This window comes from Emys orbicularis, chromosome 9, assembly GCF_028017835.1.
Source record: "Emys orbicularis isolate rEmyOrb1 chromosome 9, rEmyOrb1.hap1, whole genome shotgun sequence".
Lineage (NCBI taxonomy): Eukaryota > Metazoa > Chordata > Testudines > Emydidae > Emys > Emys orbicularis.
Genome location: NC_088691.1, coordinates 23,176,714 through 23,201,697, shown reverse-complemented (window position 1 = coordinate 23,201,697; position 24,984 = coordinate 23,176,714). Strand labels below are relative to the sequence as shown.

General features: G+C 43.4%; 1 protein-coding gene across 2 annotated transcripts in view; it reads right to left on the bottom strand.

Annotated features, from left to right (window-relative positions):
• MSN (moesin) overlaps nucleotides 1-24,984 on the bottom strand; it is a 71,981-nt gene that overhangs the window by 40,017 nt on the left and 6,980 nt on the right. The window contains exon 1 of one of the 2 annotated variants that reach the window (XM_065411109.1): nucleotides 1,081-1,152. The exons of the other annotated variant lie outside the window; for it this stretch is intronic. Coding sequence (XP_065267181.1) covers nucleotides 1,081-1,086 — 6 coding nt within the window. The 5' untranslated portion in view covers nucleotides 1,087-1,152. Of the gene's footprint in view, nucleotides 1-1,080; nucleotides 1,153-24,984 lie in introns of those variants that run through there. 2 annotated transcript variants of the gene reach the window in all.

Genomic DNA, 24,984 nt, shown 5'->3' with positions numbered 1-24,984 from the left:
GGCAGTTTATACAATTAGGACATTCACTGCCCTCAGCCTCATGCTATCAAGACATGGAAGCCGGCTTACGGACTCAGGCATTACAAAACCTCAAACCCTTAGGGTTCATTCCTTCTCAGATGGCAAGCTGTCCATTTGGTGTACGGACAACCCAAGCCAAAGCCCTACATATTGTGCTTGTAATTTGAGGGACATGAAATATCCCCTAGAGTATCATTTATTCAAGGCTCCCTGACTAATTATTTCTTGGGCTACTAAAAAAAGTCATTCCTTATTGGAGGGAACAATGCAGGAAGATTGCTACTCCTCAAGAGCACAGGATAGAACACTATTGGTTTGATTTATAGGCTTCACCCCTCCTGTGATGCTAAGGCTAGGATTCAAGTTATCAATAGGTCCATTTCAGAGTATTCCTGGAGAAAAAACTGCTCTATAAAAAAGGGGAACTTATAGAGCATCTGATTTTCTCATGGACAGTTTGGAATAAAGTTAAATAGAATACCATGCTACATTTACGCAGTCCTTTCACCCATACAAAATCTGAATTCCTTTAGGAGTCATACACACAAGAATCAACATACCCACCAATGAAATGAAACCACTTCTGGGGTGGAAAGTTTCAGACTAACAGCATGTTGCAATACTACACAGTTTAGGACAGGAAATGAAGTATACCACATCCAACAGAAATTGTATGGGGAAGCAATTCATAATGTGGCAAAGCCATAAGGAGTCCAGAGCTGCTAAAGAGGACTTTAATAGTAGCATCAAAAGGAGAGCTCTGTAGAGAATACGGAGGCCCAGGACACCATGATCAGGGTGAAATTCTACCCCCAAAAACCTGACGCGTGTTGCTTAAGGGGTAGACATTTCTCACAGCTACATATTAATTCTAATTCTGGCTGGAAAGATGAACTAACCTGGCCCTGCCACCTTACACATTTCAAGGCCCAGTGGCTTGCCAGAGGGACATGAAGTCACACAGTAGAGTGCACCAGGTGCTTCTGCTTACTACAGGCCCTACAAGGCACATTAGAGATAAGCCACTCCACCCCCACCTGTTGCACCAGGGATACTTACAGACATCTGGCTTCTTTTTGAGTGCCAGCCCTTCCCTCTCAAACTTCCCTGTGTTCTTTGTGTGTCGGCGTGAAGCTGGACCTAGGTCATATGAAAGTGCTTGTAATTGCTGAAGGGATTACATTTAATTAAACCAAGCCCCCTTCCAGCAATCTTAAAGGGGCTTTTCATATTCCTAAGCTAATCAGGGAACAGAACACCAGCAGGCAGGCACACCCAGGTTTCCAAGCATAACCCTGCCACATTGCAACCTGGAGAAAAAAAGATTAACCCTCCAGATGGCCACTCAGGAAAGCCTGCTGCATCCATCTTTCGTTTTTCCATTTAACTTTCACACACTAGTCCTCTCTAGGTCTACTCTTAGGAGACCTTGGGCTCTATGGATAGGGTCCTAGACTAGGTCAGTAGAGGTGTTCCATCCCCAGCTTTGCCATCAGCTCACTGTGAGACTCTGGATGAGTTTGCTTCTGGGTCTCAGCTTATTCCTCTATAAAACAGGAATGTTATTTGCCCACTTTTCTAATGCACCTTGATATCTATGATCACTGTAGAAGTGGTATATCCCTTACAGTCATTCATTTCCATTTTCACTAGTCATTATCTTTTACTGCAACACATGATGGGAAACTCACTATGACTCATGGCCCCCCAGCCACTTTAGTGCAGACACTAAAGACAGGGAGCTAATGTTATAAGATTTAGCTTCTTTGCCCCACACAGGCTTAAACAGCTTCAGGGAGAAATTAAATGGACATTGAAACTTAGAAGATCATTGTCTAAAATTAATTTTGTTTTATATTTTACTTACACACACACACACACACACACACACACACACACACCCCACCCCCAAGATGACCACTATAATTTAAAGAGGAGAAACAGATTCAAATGTGCAACAAAAAGTTATTTCTAGGTCAGTTTTGTCATTGTAACTTGTACGTAGATGAATTTAAAAGTACTTTAATTCTTTTTTTTGAAACCAGATTTCAAGTTGACTGTATCCCTGTAACAATACTCTAGTTATGGAGAGTGTTGAGACACTTGTGTTATCTGTGTGCACAGCACAGAAGAGTTTTAGTAGAGGAGAATTTGGGAAACAGATTTTTAAAGATATTTAGGTGCCTAAAGACACAGATAGGTGCTTAACTCCCATTGACAGGTGTCTAAGTGATCCGGGAAATCCCACTAGACATTTGCTTCTTTAGTGGCTTAAATACTTTTAAAAATCTGGCCCCTAGGCAAGTTTATAAAAACCTTCAGACTGACTATTTTATGCAAGCAGCCAGTGACAAAAGAGACAGCTCTTGTATCATGTAAAATTAAACCAACATGATTGAGAACCTTAAGAAAAGATCAGTCTGAGGTAATTTCAGATTTATGAAATAAAGATTGCGGTGATAATATCATCTGTCATTAAAATAAAGCTACAGCTCAAAAGACATGAGTTTATGGGGAGAAATATTAAAAAGAACACTTCATCCCAATAATAAAGTCTTATCCAAAAGGACAGCCTACAAAAAGGAGTAGAGGCTGGTCTTCAGGTCACAGGATGGAGAAGCAGCAGGAACAGAAGGAACCCAAGGTCACAATGGCCTGAGCCCTTTCAGAAGAGCTTCTCTCATGTCATTGAAGGGTTGGTCTAATTATCAGGTGCAGTCAACCAGCACCCAGGAAGATAAGCAGCACAAAGGAGCCAAGTCCAGTGGGAGCTAAACTGAAACCCTTCAAATCTTCAGCTGCTGGTACTTTGTCACCCTTGCTCTTGTACAATCTCAACCAGCCACTGAAGCCAGTTGAGAACTAGGATGCATCCAATACTGCAACTGAATGTCAGGCACACTCAAGTGTGATATTCCACCACAAGCCACCTCACATTTTCAATAGACAACTGAGAAACAAAGCCTGAGCCCCTCTCACCATTGTGGCTTATATAGAAAATGGTCTGCAGCACTGGTCCATCTCAAAAAGGGGATTTCAGAGTTTGAGGGGATTCAGAGATGGACCATGAAAAGGGATTAACGGAATGGAGAAACTTGTATGAAGAGATTTGAAAAGGGTGGGATGTTCATCTTTTAAGGAGAGCCAAGTGGGGGGACATGATAGAAGTTAAGAAAATAATGAACATTGTAGAGAAGGTAGACTAGGAGCTTCTATTCTCCCAGTCTCAAAACTGAAGAACAAGGGAACATTCAATGAAATCAGAAGGTGGCAAATTCAAAGCCAATAAAAAGGAGATACTTCTTTCCCCCCCCCCACACACACACACACACAATGCATAATTAGACTGTGGAAATCATTGCCACATGTCACTGACTTGCAAGATTCTACAGAGAGACAGGACTGGACATTTACATGGTAACAAGAATATCTAGAATTATAATTAGTTTGGGGGAAGCTGTCTGAAGCCTCTTGCTTCAGGGATTAAGCCAATCCCTAGCTATTAGGAGACTGCCTCATGTATGTGTTGGGGAGGAACATCTGCCAGATACAAGGTTCTTGCACCTTCCTCTGAAACATCTAGTTCTGACCACTGTTGGAGACAGGATACGGTTCTGGATCCAGTATGGCAATTCCTAGTGTTTAGCACAGAACATTATACAGTCTTAAGAGTAATATGCTGCAACATGCAGCATTACGCAGTTAATCTATTACAGGCATGCATGCACTCCTATAAGAGCGTTCCTTAAAGTTTAATTAAAACAATTCGTAGTGGCAGTGCTCAGCCACCTTAGTCTGCACTTTATGGCTGAATCCAACTCCAGAGACCAGTAAGTATGTAAATTTTTGACATCTGAAGACTGTACCTGACTGGATGTCAAGTAATTGATGGTGCATGTAGAGGAATGGGACTTGCTTTCTGCTTAGCAGAACTAGATCAGAAGCCAGGTTGGTCAGATACATCAGAAGACTAGAAGGACTGGGAAACCTCAGCACCACTCATCTTCCAGAAAGGGATACATGGCCACTGGTAACTACTATACCCATTAAAGCCATTAATGCTCCAGTTATAGATAGCTACACAGGGTAGCTGCTGGAGCTAGAGGATCATTAAGTTTTTAACAAACTAAAATGCAATTTAACTATTTGATTTGCAGAGTCCCAGGATACTGTAAAGTTGGCTTTTGACTTCAACTGTCTGTCCTTGCTGCAAGCTGCACCTTTAAAGCAACTTCCAAAGCATTGAGTAGTTGAGAGAATGGTGGGGCCAGCCCACTACAACAGGAAGTGAACCATATCCGCCTCAGCAAGGCTCAAGAACTTTATGACTACATCTGAAAACAATCTACTTGAAGTGGATCTGAGAAAGAGGGGTGGGGGAAGGGATGAAGGGAAGTGAACATGCAAATCAGGCATTCATTGTCACAGGGTGTGACATTTTCTCTTGCTTCTGCAGTGGAACTCAGTGGGGTGTTGTCAGCATTAAGTGTCTGTGGCCCCACAATTTATGGCAACAATGAAGTATGTATGACATGTGGATGTCATTGTTCTTATTGTGGGTATACTTGGAGTGTCCTGGCCATTGAAGTAAGGGCTACAGATGTTTGCTAGAGGACTAGGCCCCCTGTACTAGGTGCCTATTTATCATGGATGGCTTTCTGGACTGCCTCATTCCACTTAGGCCACACTATGAGTACCAACATTGGTTATTGGGTGCAGAGAGAAAGAGAACGCTCTGCCTTATCTAACTGACTGGTGGCGGAGACTACACCCGTTTCAGTTGCAAGGATATCTCCATTTTCAATTCTGAACAGTTGCACAGGATCTACTGCCGACTGTCTACAGGTGAGGGGCCTTCTTATATCCAGTCTGTAGTGTTTTACAATACTCCTCTCCTGCCTCTGCACATGACTGGCCATCTTACAGATTTTAATGCAACTCCAATCCTACCTTAGTATTCTAGGTTGTCCGGGGGGGGGGGGGGGGGGATAATCTTTATTTAACCTTTTAAAATACTTCAGCAGATTTTAAACTGCAGAATTCATACTGTGGTGGCTGATATTGTATGCGCCTTTCCCACCTTACATCTCCTTATCTTATGTTTGTCATAATGACTGGTTTGTAGTCAAAGAGGCTCCTTGGAAGTTTTCATTCTCCACATGAGGCACCCCTATGGCCCCCTTTTCAACCCTCCAAGGGCCTCAGACAGAAATACTGATTACTTTGGAGAGGGAAGAGTGTCTATTCCTTTTTAATATTCTTGGATGCTTTTATTTCTTCCCAGCAATTTTTATATCCTTATGACATTTGTAACAATTGTCATTTGGGATCAAGTCTGTTCCACACTATGTCGTTTTGCCTCAGCTACACCTCCCTCACCTTGGGAGAGCTTACATCAGAGTGACTAGAAATAGGCAAGTGCAGACAAGGCACTTAATTGGCAAATACAGTCCTTGGTCTTGAAGATTGCTTAAAGATGCCTCCAGCCTGAACCTCTTCCTCTTTACTTGCTGTGTATTCTTCTGTCCAAAGAAGAAAGACTCTTAAGCCAACAGCCACCATGTATCGACCCATATTAGGTGTTCCTAGAACTAGTCAATCTACACAAAGTGATTATTTCTACTTTGGTTCATTGTGATAGGTGTGTGTATAAGCAGGGGGGCATGACAAGAAGATAGGAGGGAGGAAACTCATTAAAATACCAAGAACTTGGATTAGCAAGAGTGGAGACATAAAGAGGCAAGTAGCTTTAAGTATCCAAAACTTAAATATCCCCAGTATGACAGTCCATCTTATTCTGCATTTGTATCTAAGGGATACTCCAGATTGTTAACACATGAATGTCCAGTTACCACAGCTCCCCTCACCACTAGAGAATTGCATCTGTTTTCTCTACTTATTGCTATCTAAACACAGGACTGAGCAGTCTATTCCCATTCCTGTCACCATCTCACAAGTCATTTATGCTCTTAGCACTCCAGTACTTGCTCTCATACCTCCATCTGCAAGATGTGAATAGCACTTACCTCACATGTGTTGCAAGATGCTCTGAAAACACAATATTCTATTACTGATAATTAAGTCTCACAGTGCAGCACCTTTGGAAGAACTCCCTTTAAGGGCTGCAGCTAACAAATGTTTACAAAGCAGATCACCCAGTCATTAGGTACCCTGAGAATGACGACTTGTATCAGGACTCCCCAAAACAGTGACTATCCTTCCACTAGCTGAAGTCTAGTATCAGAGGGGTAGCCGTGTTAGTCTGAATCTGTAAAAAGCAACAGAGGGTCCTGTGGCACCTTTAAGACTAACAGAAGTATTGGGAGCATAAGCTTTCGTGGGTAAGAACCTCACTTCTTCAGATGCAAGTAATGGAAATCTCCAGAGGCAGGTATAAATCAGTATGGAGATAACGAGGTTAGTTCAGTCAGGGAGGGTGAGGTGCTCTGCTAGCAGTTGAGGTGTGAACACCAAGGGAGGAGAAACTGCTTCTGTAGTTGGATAGCCAGTCACAATTTTTGTTTAATCCTGATCTGATGGTGTCAAATTTGCAAATGAACTGGAGCTCAGCAGTTTCTCTTTGGAGTCTGGTCCTGAAGTTTTTTTGCTGTAAGATGGCTACCTTTACATCTGCTATTGTGTGTCCAGGGAGGTTGAAGTGTTCTCCTACAGGTTTTTGTATATTGCCATTCCTGATATCTGACTTGTGTCCATTTATCCTCTTGCGTAGTGACTGTCCAGTTTGGCCAATGTACATAGCAGAGGGGCATTGCTGGCACATGATGGCATATATAACATTGGTGGACGTGCAGGTGAATGAGCCGGTGATGTTGTAGCTGATCTGGTTAGGTCCTGTGATGGTGTTGCTGGTGTAGATATGTGGGCAGAGTTGGCATCGAGGTTTGTTGCATGGGTTGGTTCCTGAGTTAGAGTTGTTATGGTGCGGTGCGTGGTTGCTGGTGAGAATATGCTTAAGGTTGGCGGGTTGTCTGTGGGCGAGGACTGGCCTGCCTCCCAAGGTCTGTGAAAGTGAGGGATCATTGTCCAGGATGGGTTGTAGATCACTGATGATGCGTTGGAGAGGTTTAAGCTGAGGACTGTAGGTGATGGCCAGTGGAGTTCTGTTGGTTTCTTTTTTGGGCCTGTCTTGTAGCAGGAGGCTTCTGGGTACACGTCTGGCTCTGTTGATTTGTTTCTTTATTTCCTTGTGTGGGTATCGTAGTTTTGAGAATGCTTGGTGAAGATCTTGTAGGCGTTGGTCTCTGTCTGAGGGGTTGGAGCAGATGCGATTGTACCTCAGTGCTTGGCTGTAGACGATGGAACGTGTGGTGTGTCCGGGGTGGAAGCTGGAGGCATGAAGGTAGGCGTAGCGGTCGGTGGGTTTTCGGTATAGGGTGGTGTTAACGTGGCCATCACTTATTTGTACGGTGGTGTCTAGGAAGTGGACCTCCCGTGTAGATTGGTCCAGGCGGAGGTTGATGGTGGGGTGGAAGCTGTTGAAATCATGGTGGAATTCTTCCAGGGTCTCCTTCCCATGGGTCCAGATGATGAAGATGTCATCAATGTAGCGTAGGTAGAGAAGGGGCGTGAGTGGACGAGAGCTGAGGAAGCGTTGTTCCAGGTCAGCCATAAAAATGTTGGCATATTGTGGGGCCATGCGGGTGCCCATAGCGGTGCCACTGGTCTGGAGGTATATATTGTCACCAAATTTGAAATAATTGTGCGTGAGGATAAAGTCACAGAGCTCAGCAATAAGTTGTGCTGTGTCATCATCAGGGATACTGTTCCTGACAGCTTGTATTCCCCTCTGCTATGTACATTGGCCAAACTGGACAGTCACTACGCAAGAGGATAAATGGACACAAGTCTGATATCAGGAATGGCAATATACAAAAACCTGTAGGAGAACACTTCAACCTCCCTGGACACACAATAGCAGATGTAAAGGTAGCCATCTTACAGCAAAAAAACTTCAGGACCAGACTCCAAAGAGAAACTGCTGAGCTCCAGTTCATTTGCAAATTTGACACCATCAGATCAGGATTAAACAAAGACTGTGAATGGCTATCCAACTACAGAAGCAGTTTCTCCTCCCTTGGTGTTCACACCTCAACTGCTAGCAGAGCACCTCACCCTCCCTGACTGAACTAACCTCGTTATCTCCATACTGATTTATACCTGCCTCTGGAGATTTCCATTACTTGCATCTGAAGAAGTGAGGTTCTTACCCACGAAAGCTTATGCTCCCAATACTTCTGTTAGTCTTAAAGGTGCCACAGGACCCTCTGTTGCTTTTAGCTGAAGTCTGTTAGAAGAGCAACCTGGGATAGTCTCCCAAGTTTTCACTAGTGTGACCAAAAGTTAAAGGCAAAACATTTATGTTCCAGCAGTGCTGCTAACTTCCCAACCCAGGGTCTTTATCCATGAAAGTTATTCACACCACATTGAAGGAACTGAGCATTTAATCCCTTTTCACCAGCTCTTTACCCCCACCTACCAAATCCTGTAAAGAGGTTTACTTTACCTTTAGGGTGTACACTCCACCCTCATACAGATGAAAAGCAAAATACCTCTCTGCAGATACTGCCAGCTTGAGAGGCAAATTGCCATAGAGAGAGGCCAGTTAGGGAATGACTTATCACAGCAGCACTACCACACCCAAGCTGGGCTTTCTTAAAACAATTAAGAGGAAGCCAATGGAAGATGCAAGTCTTGAGTTGTAGGCACTCAGCACCTATGACAATCAAACCCCTAGAATCTTGATTAAGTTCAGTTGTGTTGGGTAAGTCTTTCCTGCCACTGTTAAAGCAAATTGGCATCTTACCTACTCCATTATATGTATATAATCAAAGTTTCTGGATTTTTGCAGTAGGCTCCAACATGTGAAGAATATCTAAATGCAAAGTTTCTTAATGAAACAAGAATGCCCTACACTAGAGATAGTCACCCATACCACAGTCTGGTTAAGGCTTCAAGCATATCCACCATCCCAGTCCAATGAGGAGTCAAGAATGTTTGGAGTTCTGTTAAAGACCTTTTTAAAACCAGGGGTGAAGGGAGGAGGAGGAAGCTTCCTTCATTCATCCCACCCAATTAAAGACAGGTGTCCTTGTTTCCTCACCCTCATGTTTCAGTAACACTTTTTTCCCATTGGTACGGATATAAAAGTGTCAAAGCTATGGTAGTGTGGCTTTATGACAACACAAGCACTAACAGGGAACACCATAAAAAGAGGTTCTACCTCAACATTTATTAATTAGTTCTCAGCAAATGAAAGGTGAGTTTTAGAGATTTACAACTCTGGGGATATTACCTATTTGATTTATAATAGTTACTAGGGATTTTACTATTCTATGTTCCTTTCAGGAATGAGGAGGACATGTAGATTGTTGTGTCAGAGTTAAAGCATGGTCATTCGGTTTTAGCCTCCAGCAGGGGGACTTGCCCCTTTCAACAGGTTACAAGCAAAATTCATCAGTGGAGGGTAACTGAATTTATTGCATTTAGTTTGTCTGGATATTCCAATTCTGTGAGTTAAATGGCAAAAATTCTTTCCTAACCAACCAAGTGATACAGGATTAACCACTTCTTGCAGTCATAATCTGTGTTTCAACACAGTGGCCACTTGCTAGTCAACCAGGAAGGACACAAGCAGTCCCCCACCCTCTTAAATGAAGAGGCAGGAATAAATTAAAAAAGGGGGAACTGCAAAACTAAGAACACCAAACCAGAAAGAAAACATTATGGGTGGATCCCTCAGAGTAACAGTCAAGTCCAGATATTTATGGCAGCACTTATTGCAAATGTTATTCACAGCCTTGGGTAATAAAAGTCAATTCCTCTATTTTTGCCATTTCCTCTCTCATAAATAGAATCTTCATGCACACTCCCTTTACTTTCCTGTGATAAAGCTGCTGTCTTAAGTTCCTGTGCCACTAGGGTTTGAAAATAAGCCCTTAAAAGAATTGCTTTTCAGAACACGGACAGAGCAGCTACTTGGGTGACTTGCAGATACCAACAAGCTTTGTGCCCCTTCTGGATTTTGATTGACAAACATCAGATTCTGGAAAGAGGACATTACATCTCCCCTCACCACATGTTCAGCATCAGGCTCAGGAGAGCCAAATCCAGCTTGAGGTAGTTGCCATCATTTGTCCCCTTCCATATTTGTAAGGAGTGACAACTGTCTGAAAACAGACCAGATCTGGGGTTGTGTGACAGATGTATGCTGGGAATATACACAAGTCTGTGTGCTTAGTATGGCCTCTGGACTTTTTAAAAAGTAAGAGCTGAAGTTTCAGGGCACAAGATTAGGGCCAGGGACATGGCCTATGTGAAATCACATACATGGCTTCCTGCCTCTTAGGCAAGGGCCAGTCAGGAAAGGACCTGGGAATGGGAAGAGGCTCTTTGCGCCTGTCAGATGGAAGCTTTGACAGGGCACAGAAATTACCTATGAAATCCTGGAAGAAGGGCTGACGCCCTGGACCAGCAGCTACACAAGACCCTGAGGGGCAGCACAAGTGTTTTGGGTTGCATCATGCGGTTTTGAATCTTTGTTTTTAAGGCAATCAGGAGCCCAGAGGAAAAAACTGAACTGTGCCATTTGGGGCATGATTTTACCTTCCCAGATGGGGGAGTGAAAAGGAGCTTGGCACACCAGTTTACAGTACACCTCTACCCCAATATAATGTGACCCGATATAACACGAATTTGGATATAACGTGGTAAAGCAGTGCTCTGGGGGGGGCGGGGGCTGCGCACTCCTGTGGATCAAAGCAAGTTCGATATAACACAGTTTCACCTATAATGCGGTAAGATTTTTTGGCTCCCGAGGGCAGTGTTATATCAAGGTAGAGGTGTACTTGCTCATTGGGACAGATGCACAATAGTGGTCTCTGCTGACACGATCCAAGCTAGACACAGCCACTTCAAGGAGATTTATATCTTGGAATCACTACATGCTTAGGTGGATGTGCTTTAGTAACAGCTAGGATCAAAATGCAGGGAAGACAAAAAGTGGCTTAAGTAAACACTAGGCAAGTCTCTTCAGATGGCCTGAAGCAGCGACTAACTAAATATTTTTCAATGTTATTTTTCTATTTAAGAAGTCTCTTCAACATTTCCCTGCTCCTAATTAGGGGCATTCCATTTGCTTTGTTGATCTGGTGTATCATACTCTCTCCATATCTAAGATGGCATAAATTTCAAACAAGCCTTCTAGATCATTAGAGACTCCCAAATTTCAATCTGGATTCAGTCATGAACTAAGATTTTAGGATCCTAGTCTACTGCTCAGGGGCCTCTGGCCAAATCACAACAGTAAACTATGAGCAGCTCATAAGCATGTGTTTTGATCTTGCCTATCGAGATCAAGGCAGGCTTGTAAGGTTTTGAAGACTGAAGTGCATTGGATGTGTGGAGACAAGAGTCCCACAGCACCCAACAATACTATGCTTTATTATATTGGATGGCTAATTCCAGCTTCATAAGCTCTATAAAAAAATAAAGTTTTGAGGAAGAAATTTAGGAAAAAATAACTTCTCTAGTTGCAAAATTCCAAAACTGCTTTTTATGAGAGAAAAAATACATATGTTCAAAAAAAGGTACACTCTGTTTGAGGGTGGAGGGGGAGCACACCATCCCTTCCTATATAATTCTACAGCATTTGTGTAAACCTTTTACAAAGTTGTCACCTAGTTAAATCTCTTGGTCAACAAACAGAGGTGGTCACTTCTGGCATGACAGTTGTATTTTATGATCTTCGTAGGTCAACGTAACAGTTGAAGATAGTTGCCAGTACCAGACATCTATATCAATGCCTCGGTGGGGCACACCAAGTACTTGTGCAGTTTCTCAATATGCTCTAGAACTGTCCAATAACCAGATTTCTAGGAACTATGAACACAGATGTACTCACTGTGGGAGTGTGCCTGTCCCGTCTGAGGCATATCTCCAGATTTGTCTGCAGTGAGACCTAACTTAAAGCTGTTGATTACTAAGTAGGTTCTGGGATTCTCAGAATCTACTTCATCTCCAGAGAAAGTTAAATCTTCTAACTTTGTTTCTTTTAGGGTCTCATATTCAGGAGGAGTGATTTATCAGCCCATTCAGGATGTGGCTCCATACAAGGCAGGATTTCACTGAAGCGCCAGGAAGCATGGTGGGGGTTTTTTGTTGTTGGGGAAACTTTAAAATAAAATAAAGCCAACCTTTGTTTGCCTCCCACCCCACCCAGGGCAGTCCCTAGCTATTCTAGGGCCTTATGCAGCCCCCCCCCCCCCATGGGGGGGCAGGCCTCCACAGGGGGGCCAGGGCTGGCCCCAGGCCTCTGTGGCAGTGGGGGAGCGGAGCTGGCTTGGGGGACAGGGGGAACCACCCCCCAGCACTCACCGGCAGCACGGCTGGGGCCAGGCCGCTGCACTTCCCACCACTGGTGAGTGCAGGCCCAGCCCTGTTGCACTCCTTGTGGGGGTGGGGCAGGGGCCAGTAAGGGGCAGAGGCCATGGGGAAGAGATGGAGCAGGGGCTGGAACAGCACACAGCTGTGCAGGGCACCAGGAAATTTGTGGCACCAGGAAATTTGTGGCACCAAATTTCCTGGTGCCCTACACAGCTGTGTACTTTGCATATGGGTAAGGACAGTCCTGACACCACCCATTAACTTCAATTTGTATAATCCCACCAGAGTTATTTATGGTTTATTAAAACTGATTTGCAACACCAAACCTTACTTTTATATGTTAGTGCCTGCCTACATATTAGGAAGATTTTCAAGTGTTTGCACAGTTGTAACTACATGGAGTAGTCAGACTGGTGCAAGCCTCCAATGTAGACAACTGAAGCAATGCAAGAATGAGACTTCACTGGTAGAGTACTCTAATAAATTACCAGAGTAAGCTGCATTGCTACAACACAACACCCACCACACACCCACTGGTGTAACTACATCAAAATAATACATATGCTCCTAGTTACTTTCCAAAGTAAAGCTTTCCAGAGGGATTCTGGTTTCATGTAAGAAAAACCTACTTAACCTAGGGCATACTTCCCTAGAACATTGAGCCATATTCAGACCTCAAAGGTATTCATATGCGCCTTGAAACATACAAGGCCCAGTTTTCAGAAGATGGCAAGATTTGGGCATTTTAAGTAGCATCTGGATGCTCAGATCACTTAGATGCATGAAGTGCCAATTTATAAGGGCTTTTTAACCACACACACACACACACACACACACACACACCCCTAGAATTGTAAAGAGGGATGTGAATATTGAAGCAGTACTCCTGCTTAATACAATCCATTATCAGCTGTTATGACTTGAGCATTGTACAGAGTGCTGGCTTTGATGGGCAGCTTTCTGTCAAAAGCAAGCTGGAGAACTATAAAGTAAGCACCGAAAATACTTGAAACTTACAGGTATTGTACAGGGTTTGCAAGACTCTTAGTATCCCCACACTCTTGAGAATCATAATGCAAGGACTTGGAGAAAGTCAAAATTTGGTAACATTTAAGAAACACTGAACTACAACCCATTTTTTGAAACAAGTTTGAAATAAATAAGCAGGGTTATTAGCTTTTGGTTAAGTAGTGGGTAGAAATGGGGGAAGACTGATTAGGTCATCCACTCCCTCTCCCTGCCAGTGCAGGGTTGCTCTCTACAGTAAATTTGCTAATGCTTTCCACTCAATCTCTTTAAAGAGATTCACTCCTCCCCCAGGAAATTCTCAGCCACAACTGCTGTAAACAATGGGGATCCCAATAAGGGGATCCACCTGCCAGTAGACACTACAGCAAATTTTAAATACTAGCCTCTCAGCAGTGCTACAGCTAGGTTTCAATGTCTAACAGAAAATTGGATATCTACTTCTCCCTAGCAGGTGGCTCAAACCGCTCTATAGTGTAAGCTTAGAAGGGAAAAGAGAATACTTGCTCTTCTAAACACAGGGGACAGGTACATTGGGATGAGGTTGTATCACTTCAGTCACTGAAAGTTAAAAGTAGTTTATCCTGGTTCTGTAACTAATGTGGACTAAAAAAAAAAATTTTCTCCTTCCTACCTTCCAATGAATTGTGGTGAGAGCCTAATTTTGATCAAAGGCTCAGGGGTTATTTAAGATAATACAAAGTGTGCATGGCTTGGGAGGAGGAGGGTGTGGAGCTATAAGTATCTCTACAATAAAATGTTGCTGTAATTATTTGAGAACTGCTCTGTAACATTTCTATAGAAGGTCTCAGAAGATACAAGCAGGTTAGAATTGAAGATAATTATGATGTAGCTTTGAGTGTTCAAAACTCTTCTCCTTTTCCCCTTCAGGTCTGACTTGTCACTGTAGGCAAGAGAATCTCTGAGTTCCCTTCCAGAAGCATACAAATCAGGCTACCACCCACTTCCCAAATGTCTTTCTAGAGGCAACATGAACTACTTAGTGCCTTGAAGTACACACCATGGGGAATTCAAAGCAAAAGTTCAAGTTTGTAATCCACAGGTCCACATGCTTAGTAATATTTCAGAGGTTCTTCAGACCCACCCAAGAGCATTAGTGGGCATTGTTACCCCATGCTGGAAGCTTAGTCACCCAATGCCATCCTAGAGGAGGCAATGATCAGTGCATCTGGGTGAAGAGGTTCCAAAAACCACAGGGAAGTGTTGGAGGCACCTTTTAAAGAGCAGGTAGATTCCTCCCCCCCCCCTTTTTTTTTTTTTAAGGGAGTTATAAAATTTGACTAGTTAAAGAGGAGCTCATGTCACTTTTAAGAACTGTGGTGACTGCAACATTGCCCACCGCCCCACGCAGAGAGATACCACTAAAAGGGAAGTGTGTGTGTGTGTGTGTGTGTAAGTGTAAAAAGAGTTACAGCACAATACCCAGAAGTTTGGTGGTCACTATAAAAGTCCATTCTGGTAGTTAGAAGGAAGTCTCTCTCCCAAAGATGAGGGCTTAGACGGTGTTCCAAGACCCCTCCATGGGTGGGGGAGAGAAGAGGGAAAAGCGCTCTTCTTTCACAACCACCTATAACTTCTTAGTCAGTTGGGATGGGGCCCTGAAGGGAAATCCAAAACCAAAGCTAGTAGACAGACAATAAGAGGTGGGGGAAAGCACCTGCTGCATGAGTCATTGTGAAGTCTCATGTTCATTCATTGTATTTGAACAATGCAACAGATTAAATTGAATCAGTTTAGACAGAACTCACAACAAGCACATGCTACAGTATCACACAGGCACTCTCCATCTTAAAAACAAAGTAACAGTTTCCACAGCCAAAAAAGGCAGTTCTGGGCAGTGCAGAGAGAAACCTGAGAGAAGACCCAAGGACAGAACACCGGCACCCACAGCCCCGGAGTTCTGTCCCCGGTAGGTGCGGGGCCACGGCTTCTCTCCAAACCGGAGAGAAGCCGCAGCCCCGTGCCTGCCAGGGACAGAGAACACCGGCGCCTGCAGCCCTAGAGTTCTCTGTCCCTGGCAGGCGCGGGGCCGCAGCTTCTCTCCCCTGCTGGGCACTAGGCAGGTGCACATAAATGCCCCAGTGGGCGCCATGGCGCCCGCGGGCACCGCATTGGGGACCACTGTGTTAGAGGCTGGAGTAACAAGGGCTGTGGGAGTTCAAGACTGAGCCTGGCCTACCCCTAAAATTTAGATCCGCCTAATTACACTGCTGGGGGGGGGGGGTGTGCCCCACGGGTTCTGAAAAATTCACACATACACACCCTCCTCCCAAGCACCATAGTTAATCCACAGCGTAGTACTGGCTAGTCAACAGAAGAATTCATCTGTCAGCCTAGCTACTGGCACTTAGGTGGCTGGATTACCTACAGTGTCAGAAAAATCCCTTCCATGAATGTAGGACGCATCTACTCTAAGGCACGATAGCTCCAGCACTGCAGACATGTCCTAAGAAAATGAATTGGATAGCAGAGGCAGCCTGCTCAATATCTGGCTATTTTCAATGAAAGTTAATCCCTTAATTCATACCAAAAAAAATTATACAAAAATACCAGAACTCACCATGCTAGACTAGAGGCAAACAGTGCTACAGTGCCTTTTTTTCTTTTATTATTAAATGTCCTAAAGGACTTCTATTGTTAAAAAAGTTACTCTATCCCTAAGCTATGGATGATTTTCAAACTCAACAGGGCCAAATCAAAAACCATTCCAATTAAAACACTGAAGAGACATCTTCAAGGTAATTCTCTGCTAAATGTTGAGTCTCTCCAACCATTCTGGTACTAGACCTGTTTGAAGAGGCTGCTTATAACAGTGCTAGCCCAGCTTTCCCCGTCTCCCACACACAGAGTCTTATCCTCATGCAGGTATCAAGCTAAGAACATTTCATCCAACAGTTGATATTGAGAAAGTTGCAAGCAACTGAAAGAGGGTGGTTGGAGAGAAATGCTTAGGCATGCTGAAGTATATTTCACTAGAGTTTGTGAACACTACAGCAGTAGCATTAAGTCTAAACCCATGTCCTAGTATCAGTTTAGGGGTATTGAGAGAAGGGGTTGCACATGTGTGCACAGCAACAAGTTTACTTTAAAGGTTGCTGGCGCAAGCTTCCTGTTTGGCAGAGTATGGCCACTTGAGTATTTGTCATACCTTTCAGAAAAAGGAAATATTTCAGCTGGAATGAAGACCACCTTTCATACTTATTTTTAAGTACAGAAGCAAAATGCAGCTCCTAAGAGGAGGAGAAAGAAATACTCCCTATTTGCAAGTCAAACCTACTTGCTGAGTGGTTTTATGCTCATGACTAGTGAAGCTAGTTTCTAGATGTGCAATTAAATTTAAGAATTCCATACTGGAATGTTTAAGAAGTCATACAGAAAACAAATGCAACTTGTTTCAAAGTAGATGCAAGGAGACCACCAACACAGAGCTGAGACCAGTAGCTACAGGTTGCCCCTGAACAAGCTGCACTGGTCCTTATTGACAGAAGTGGCTATGCTTGGTTAACACCCATGCAAAGAGCAAAATATAGCACCAATTCAGAAGGCTACACACATTACATTTGGTAAAACCAAATTAACCCACACAGGTAGAGAGCTTGAAACATTGCAAGGATTGTGTGTCAAATTTCCCCATCTTAGTGATTTAGCATTGGTCAGTTGTTTGCCATATTCAAAAGAGGTGAGTATCTCAACCATTTCCTGGTTAAAGATAGAGTTTTGGGGTCTGAGTAAGGAGTGGAGTTTGTTAGTATTTCACCACATCTTTGGTTACTCATCCCAAAATTGTAGAATAATCAGCATTTGGTCATTTGTCTTGTTATATTTTTATGTTATGCCAGAGGCACTTATAGCTCAGGACAGGCACTTTAGCACACGTTACAGAGATAAAGAAAAGAGGAACTTTTTCCTAAGAGGGTTATGAAAGATCCTAATCCAATCCTCTGTTTGGACATGGGGGTATGCAAATTGATGCACCATTTCTGATGGGACTTGCTTGAGGATGTACTTGAGAACATGTGATGTGCCAAAGGTTATTAGTCCCAAGCCAAAAGAGACAGTGAGGTACAACGCATTACAATCCTTCCCTCTTTCAGTATTAATTTTTCTACAGTTACTGCAGATAAGTAACAGTGTACTACTGTAGACACTCAGGCCACAGCAACTGGTACTACACCAAGCAATAACCCAGACAGAAACCATGAAGACTCTCACAGACACACCAATTCAAGAATTATCAATTGAAATATGGAACTTCCAGTTTTCTATGTTCTTGAGCAGCTCACTTAAAAGTTAAAGCAATATGCTTTTAAAGAGGTTTTAAAAGATGAAAATACAATGTGTGGTCAGTTTTGGAAGGCATATGGGCCAAATGACAGCATGCTTCAGCTTTAAAAAAAAAAAAAAAAAAAAAAAAGATGTTTCTTATTCTCAGAAAATAAGTTAAGGTTTTTCATGTTACTGATACCATCGTAACTCTGATAAAAAGAACATGTTACTCCCTGCTCACCAAGAGTTTGCCTGATGGCATTCCCCTCTGCCATGTACATTGGCCAAACCGGACAGTCTCTACGCAAAAGAATTAATGGACACAAATCTGACATCAGGAATCATAATACTCAAAAACCAGTGGGAGAACACTTTAACCTGTCTGGCCATTCTTTGACAGACCTGCGGGTGGCTATCTTAAAACAGAAAAACTTCAAAAACAGACTCCAACGAGAGACTGCTGAGCTGGAATTGATATGCAAACTAGACACAATCAACTCAGGGCTAAATAGGGATTGGGAATGGCTGAGCCATTACAAACATTGAATCTATCTCCCCTTGTAAGTATTCTCACACTTGCTTCTTATCAAACTGTCTGTAACTGGGCTAGTTTTTTTTTTTTTTTTCCCCTCCTCTTACTTAATTGGCCTCTCAGACTTGGTAAGACAACTCCCACCTGTTCATGCTCTCTGTATGTGTGTATATATATCTCCTCAATATATGTTTCACTCTATATGCATCCGAAGAAGTGGGTTGTAGCCCACGAAAGCTTATGCTCTAATAAATTTGTTAGTCTCTAAGGTGCCACAAGTACTCCTGTTATTTTTGCGGATACAGACTAACACGGCTGCTACTCTGAAAGATAAACCTAGAGTACTGAACTGTGGTCTTAACAGGTAAGAATATTTACAGTTTGCAATCAGCCTCCATGAGCAAGTCTGCACAACCCTCAAAATCTTTAACATCTGAGACATTCATATTTGCAGGACTGCAGTATAATTCCTACCATTTTCCAGTTTTAATGGGATGCCAGTCCTTTGAAAACATCTCAAAGGCCAATACTTTAATCTAAAACAAGCAAAGCTGATCAATTTATAATCAAATGAATATTCATCTTCTTTCTGTTCATGCACTGAGCCAGATTACTAGGAATGTAATTATTCATAAGTATTCACTGAATAGTTTACATAAAAAAGTTTCACCCTGTTTGCAAACTTTTCACTGTAATTATTGATTTGTTGTGCATGAGTGGTCACTTAACGGGTACAATAAAAGCTTCTGCTCCCTGACTGGATGACAATTATCCTACAAACAGATCCATTTCACTGCTTTTGGTGAATATATTACGGAATTACTTTCGGCATTATTTGACCAGCCCTGTGAAGCTCATCAGGTGGGTCAGGTGTCCTTCAGGAGAAAGCTTAATCCAATATCTTTGCTATGTTCCAATTACAGGGTTGATACCAAAATCTAATTGCACATCATATCTTCAGAAGCCATAAGACTTGTAATGTGCAGAAATCTAATAATTCCCTCTCACCTCACCCAAACCATTTTGGAAACAGGTTACATAATACTGCCCCCTCCCCACCTCAAACTTGCTGTTCCCTTAGTGCAGGGGTGCCCAATCTATGGCCCACCAGAGCATATCATAAGACCCAGAGCCTGCATCAACACAATATACTAATGGCAGATTCATTAGCCTTTTGCTATCATGTTTACATCATTTTAGTTTACACAAATATAAACAACCTAATACATATGAAACAAGCTGAACTGAATATAAATCAATACAGGTGACTTTAAAATCTTAGATTCCACATATTTTAATGTTTGGCCCATACAAGGTTATGCTTAGGTTTGTGTGACTCTCCTGTGTAATAAGGTTGGGCACCACTGCCTTAGGGCTGGTCTACACTATGCAGCTTTTAGCAACAAGGCTGTGGACTTGTGTGTGAATGCTCCTGATTGGTATTTTGTCGGCAAAAATACTTCCAGCCCTGCGAGCGGCAGTAGCTTTGTCTGCAGGAGAGCCTTCACATTGCCACTTGCGTCGGCAAAACTTTTATCTTTGGGGGTGGGGGGGAGGGGCTTTAAGTACCTGTGAAAGACAAAACGTTTTGACAACAGTTGCAGTGTAGACAAGCCCTTAGTGGAAATCCATTCACATGTGCTGTAGTCAAATATGGCTCTTTGAAAAGGGAACACCAGATTTAATGCCTGGTTTTCAAATCCTTACAAGTGCTACAGCAGACACTCTTTATAAACTATAGCAAGTGTGAAGTGAGTCCTTAAACTGCTGGCTAGCAAACTGTGAGCTTAATGCAGTTTTTCTTTAAGTGAATGCCTGTCTGCACAGCCAGTGATCCTTACTGTCTTTCAGTAGGTAGTTTACTGTTTGGATCCAAACAGTTTTAGGAATCCAAACTCTGCAGAATTCAACTCAGTATAAAGTCAGTCCAGACTGCTTTTTTAAAATCTACTTTCTTGACAAACCTGGACTAAGCCTCTTTGGAGTACTGCAACATGGAGGGAATTAAGAACTAGTAAATAAATAGAAGAGTCACCAAAACTGTTTTTTTTAATCCATCAGAAACTTTAAAAGCAGCCCATGGCTGACTTAGTAATGCAAAATAGTAGAAGGTCTATGCTAGTTTATCCTACTTGGCTATCTTCACCCTCCACAACAGAATGTAGTTAGCATGTAGAAAAAAAAGACTATTGTATACCAAGGAGCAATTCCTTTCTTAATACAATCCCCTCCCCCCCCCCCCCCCCGACACTCCAACAATTATATTATGGGACACAATTGAGACAATTTTTTCCTACACTGTTACTTGTTTCCCCTTTACCCCCCAAATAGCTGCAGATTATTTCAATAAAGTTGAACATTCCATTAACCTGATCTTGATTACTGAAATATATCTGGTACCTTATCAATTGGTATACCCATTTTGTTAAATGTAATCGTTAAAGTAATCCTTGAAGGATTTATTTTGTAGTTAAACTGTTCATTCAGTAACCATATTTTTCCATGTCAAAATTTAGGCATTTTAAATGCCCCATCATTGTATTATGAACTTCCTGATAAAAATTAAGACTTTGATAGTAAATTTTATCTCTACAAAGTACTGTATTCTCCCATCTATCCTTTGGATTAACACTCAATCTGGACAGTGGCTTAAATTTTGTTTTCATGAGACGTGTTCACCAGCAGCTCTATCTCAGCAAGAAGAGCTTAATGAGGGCTGTGCTAACTGGTTTATCAGATACAATTTATTTCCTTCAGAGACCAGTCATAAAACCCATCTGTATATTGCACACAGGTTGAACAGTAAAAGAGTGCTTGCATTATAGGACATAATTTAAACTAAGAGCTCATGGATCTGCACTGTTCCTGAACCTCTAAGTAGCCAAAGCATCCTGAATACTGATTAAGTTTAAAGGAAAACTGCAGGAACTTTCCAGAAGTGCATTGAAGTTTGTCTCGTTTCACTATAGCTTCTTTAAGTGCCTCTATGTTCCTCAGAAATACCGCTTTGTATCGATTAAAAAAGCCAAACACCCATCCCAGTATGAGATACAAGGATATTAAAGTAGAGGAATTTTCCTGTGGTGAAAGTATACCAGTCAAAAGGCTGTATAAAGGACTGCAGATTTTTACAATACCAATGACTTCTGCACCCAGCATGTAAACAGGTAGAAAAAAATGTCAAGATTTAGTAGAGAAAGGGGGAGATGAAAATACTTTGCAAACTCTAGCAGCTTCCATTTTCCAGCCTGCTCCAGACAGACCTAAAACACATATTTCTTAATGCATTTATTTAGATCGTTTTAAAAGACCAGATTCTGGAATTGCGCCAATTGCCATGCCAAGTATTTTTTTTTTTTTTAAATCTAAATTCTTGTCAGTGTTGCTACCTATTTAGTAGTATAATTATACTGCTAGATTTCTGCTGGTCTACATGGGAAATTGACAAGCCCTAGAACAGACAATAAAATTAAGGGGCCAAATTCATTCTTAGTGTAAACAAAAGTTACATCAGGGATGAGTTTGGCACAGCTTTTGATGCATTATATTATGCCACATGAAACCATAAAGTTTTAAATAACTACTACATCACTGATGAGACTACTCACTGCTAGATTTTTCCTATATTGAATAATTTCCTCAAGTTAATGAGACCTTCCTAGCCAGAGGAAAGAGGGCAGTGATTCATAGTGGTAAAGCAAGAGGGAGGACGAGAGGGGTTGGGTTAGTGATTTTCAGTGTCAGACATGTCTCATAGCTTCAGGGAATAATCTAGTTTGTTTCTGGAGCAGAGTTAAGAGCTTTCATTAAAGTATGCATGGGATCTCAAGGAGATTCTGAATTGTTGCTTGCTAAGGGGCTGCAACAGGCAAGGGGTCTGGGTCATTTACCAAATTTATAGACCAGTCTGTATTTTGTGGGATTCACATACCACATTACTGAAGTTAAACCTAGGTCTCTTACCACGTTGTACCTCTGTTCCAGCAATGCCAGTTTTGATGCCTTGTTTCTCCTCTTCCACCCTCCCCAACAGTCTTCACTTCATGCTTTCTTTCCCACAACTCCCTTCACTGATCTGCACAGCAACTAACCTCTCCATTCAAATTCCTCCTCTTAAGCTACTAATTACTAATGGCTGGTGCAGGGGTGGGCAAACTTTTTGGCCTAAGAGCCACATCTGGATATAGAAATTGTATGGCGGGCCATCAATGCTCATGAAATTGTGGGTTGGGAGTGGGCTCCAGCAGGGGGCATGGGCTCTGTGGTGTTGCCAAAAATGAGGACTTCAGGGTGCAGGAGGGGGCTCTGGGCTGGGGGTTGGGATGCAGGAGGGGGATGAGGGCTCCGGCTGGAGGTGTGGGCTATGGGGTGGGGCTGGGGGTGAGGGGTTGTGGGTGCAGGAGGGTGCTCCGGGCTGGGACTGAGGGGTTCAGAGGGTGGGAGGGGGATCAGGGCTGGGCAGGGGTGCAGGCTCTGGGCAGTGCTTACCTCAAGCAGCTCCCAGAAGCAGCAGCCGCCGCCGCCGCCGCATGTCCTCCCTCCAGCTCTATGCAGAGGTGTGGCCAGGTGGCCCTGCACGCTGCCCTGTTGCAGGTGCTGCCCTTGCAGCTCCCATTGGCTGTGGTTCCTGGCCAATGGGAGCTGTGGGAGCAGCACTTGGGGTGGGGGCAGTATGCAGAGCCCCCTGGCTGCCCCTACACGTAGGGGGTGGACAGGGGACATGCTGTTGCTTCCAAGAGCCACGTGGAGTGAGGCAATTCCCTGACCCCCCTCCCTGGCTGGAGCAACAGAGCGGGGCAAGCTCCAGACCCTGCTCCCCAGCAGGAGCTCAAGGGCCGAATTAAAACGTCTGGAGGGCCGGATGCAGCCCCTGGGCCATAGTTTGCCCACCCCTGGGCTAGTGGAATAAGTAGCTGGATACTGCCAGACACTCCCACCCCCACAGTGTATACATTCATTCTACTTTCCCCACCCTTCAGACACTTGTCCTTCTACAAAGTAAGCTCCTCAGGACAGTGACTGTTTTCTTACAGGTTTGTATGGCAACTAGCACAACAACTTTGGGTGCTGCTGTAATTTAAGTCTGCAGATTCCTGCAGGAGCCATCCCATTGTCCTCAAAAGATCCAGATTAGTATTTAGTCAGCTTGTACCATCAAGTTTAAAAACCCAAATCAGGATGGCCATTATGACACCCAAATTTGTGGGTAATAGAGAGGTACCTAGGTGAAGGTAGACTAAAGAGTATCCTATGGCTGGGCAGTAAGACAGCAAATGTTGGATCTCCCCCACAATGTTACAGCTACACAGGGTGGGGTGGGGGAAGAGGGGGGGTTTCAAAGCCTAAGAACCTTGCTTAATTTCAGTTACCAAAATTCAGAACAGTTGCAGCTGATTCTCCTCCTCCTCCTCCCTAGAGCTATGGTTTTATCATCATCATCATCATCACCACCACCACCACCACCACCACCCCCCACACCCCCAGCCAGCCAATGACCTATTTTCTACAAATATTTGGCAGTGGAGTTGGAAGATATATTAAGCATTATAGCAAAAGAGAATCAGCATTAGCTATTGCAGTCAGATGGATGGGTTTATACACCTAGACCATTCAGCAATGCCACAGTTGAAGTCAGTTTTCAATAAGGTTTAAGCCACGGAAGTGCTTTTGTGAAACAATTCACAAAAAAACCCCACAAGCATTAGACTTAAACTTCAGGCTGCTTTAGAAGCGCAAGATCACTGTAAAAATACAAGCCACTAATATGGCATTTAGCGAATCTAGTCCACAGGTCTTCTGTTGTTCTAACACATCCCTTAGGAAAAGCAAACCACTAAACTGAATTATTCCTGGGTGGGGGCTTTTTGGGGTGGGTGGGGCTAACCCTACTACAGAGGCCCCCTTTAGAGTTTGGCGCACCACATTAAAAGCAAGCATGTGAATGAGATACTTCTGGGGGGGAGGGAGGGGGGGAAAAGAGCGCCTGAGGTAACATACAGGGTATGTCTACACAGCAACTAGACATTCGTGGCTGGCCCATGCCAGTCAATTCTGGCTGTGGGGCTGTTCCACTGCTGTAGAGACTTCTGGACTCCGCTGGACCACAGGCTCTAGGACCCTGCAAGGCAGTAGAGTCCCAGAGCTTGGGCTCCAGCCCACACCCGGAAGTCTACATAGCAATGAAACAGCCTCACAGCCCGAACCCAAGTCAACTGGCACAGGCCAGCCATGAATGTCTAGTTGCTGTGTAGACATACCCACAGAGTTGTGAGAATCTTGGAGCCCTTCTCCAAGCAGGCCTCATTGTAACCGTCAGGGTTATGATTAATCTCAAACAGCAGCTTTATTGTGCAAAAATCAGGGAGGCCCTTTGGCTGCACACAGAGGAAGAAAAAGAAAGTCAGCCAAATAAGGCTGTTTGAGTGGTACCAAGCCAGGAAAGGGTCCAGGAGATGACGTGGCTCAGAGGAAGCCTTTAGTCATCAGTTTCCTTCAGAAGCTGGAGTGGAGCCAGAAGGCACCTCTCAGACATCAAATCTCACAGTGAAGAATATCAGTCAGTTGAGAGCAGAGATGCTCAGATGCCAGCAGCTCATGATGAAAAAGCAGCTTTAAAAATAAGTCACAACAGGCTAATAAGGAGTCCCTCCTTCACCTTACGAAGTTTTGGCTAACTAGCTGTACTTCCTGCTAGTTGCACAGGGCTAAGCGAGCTA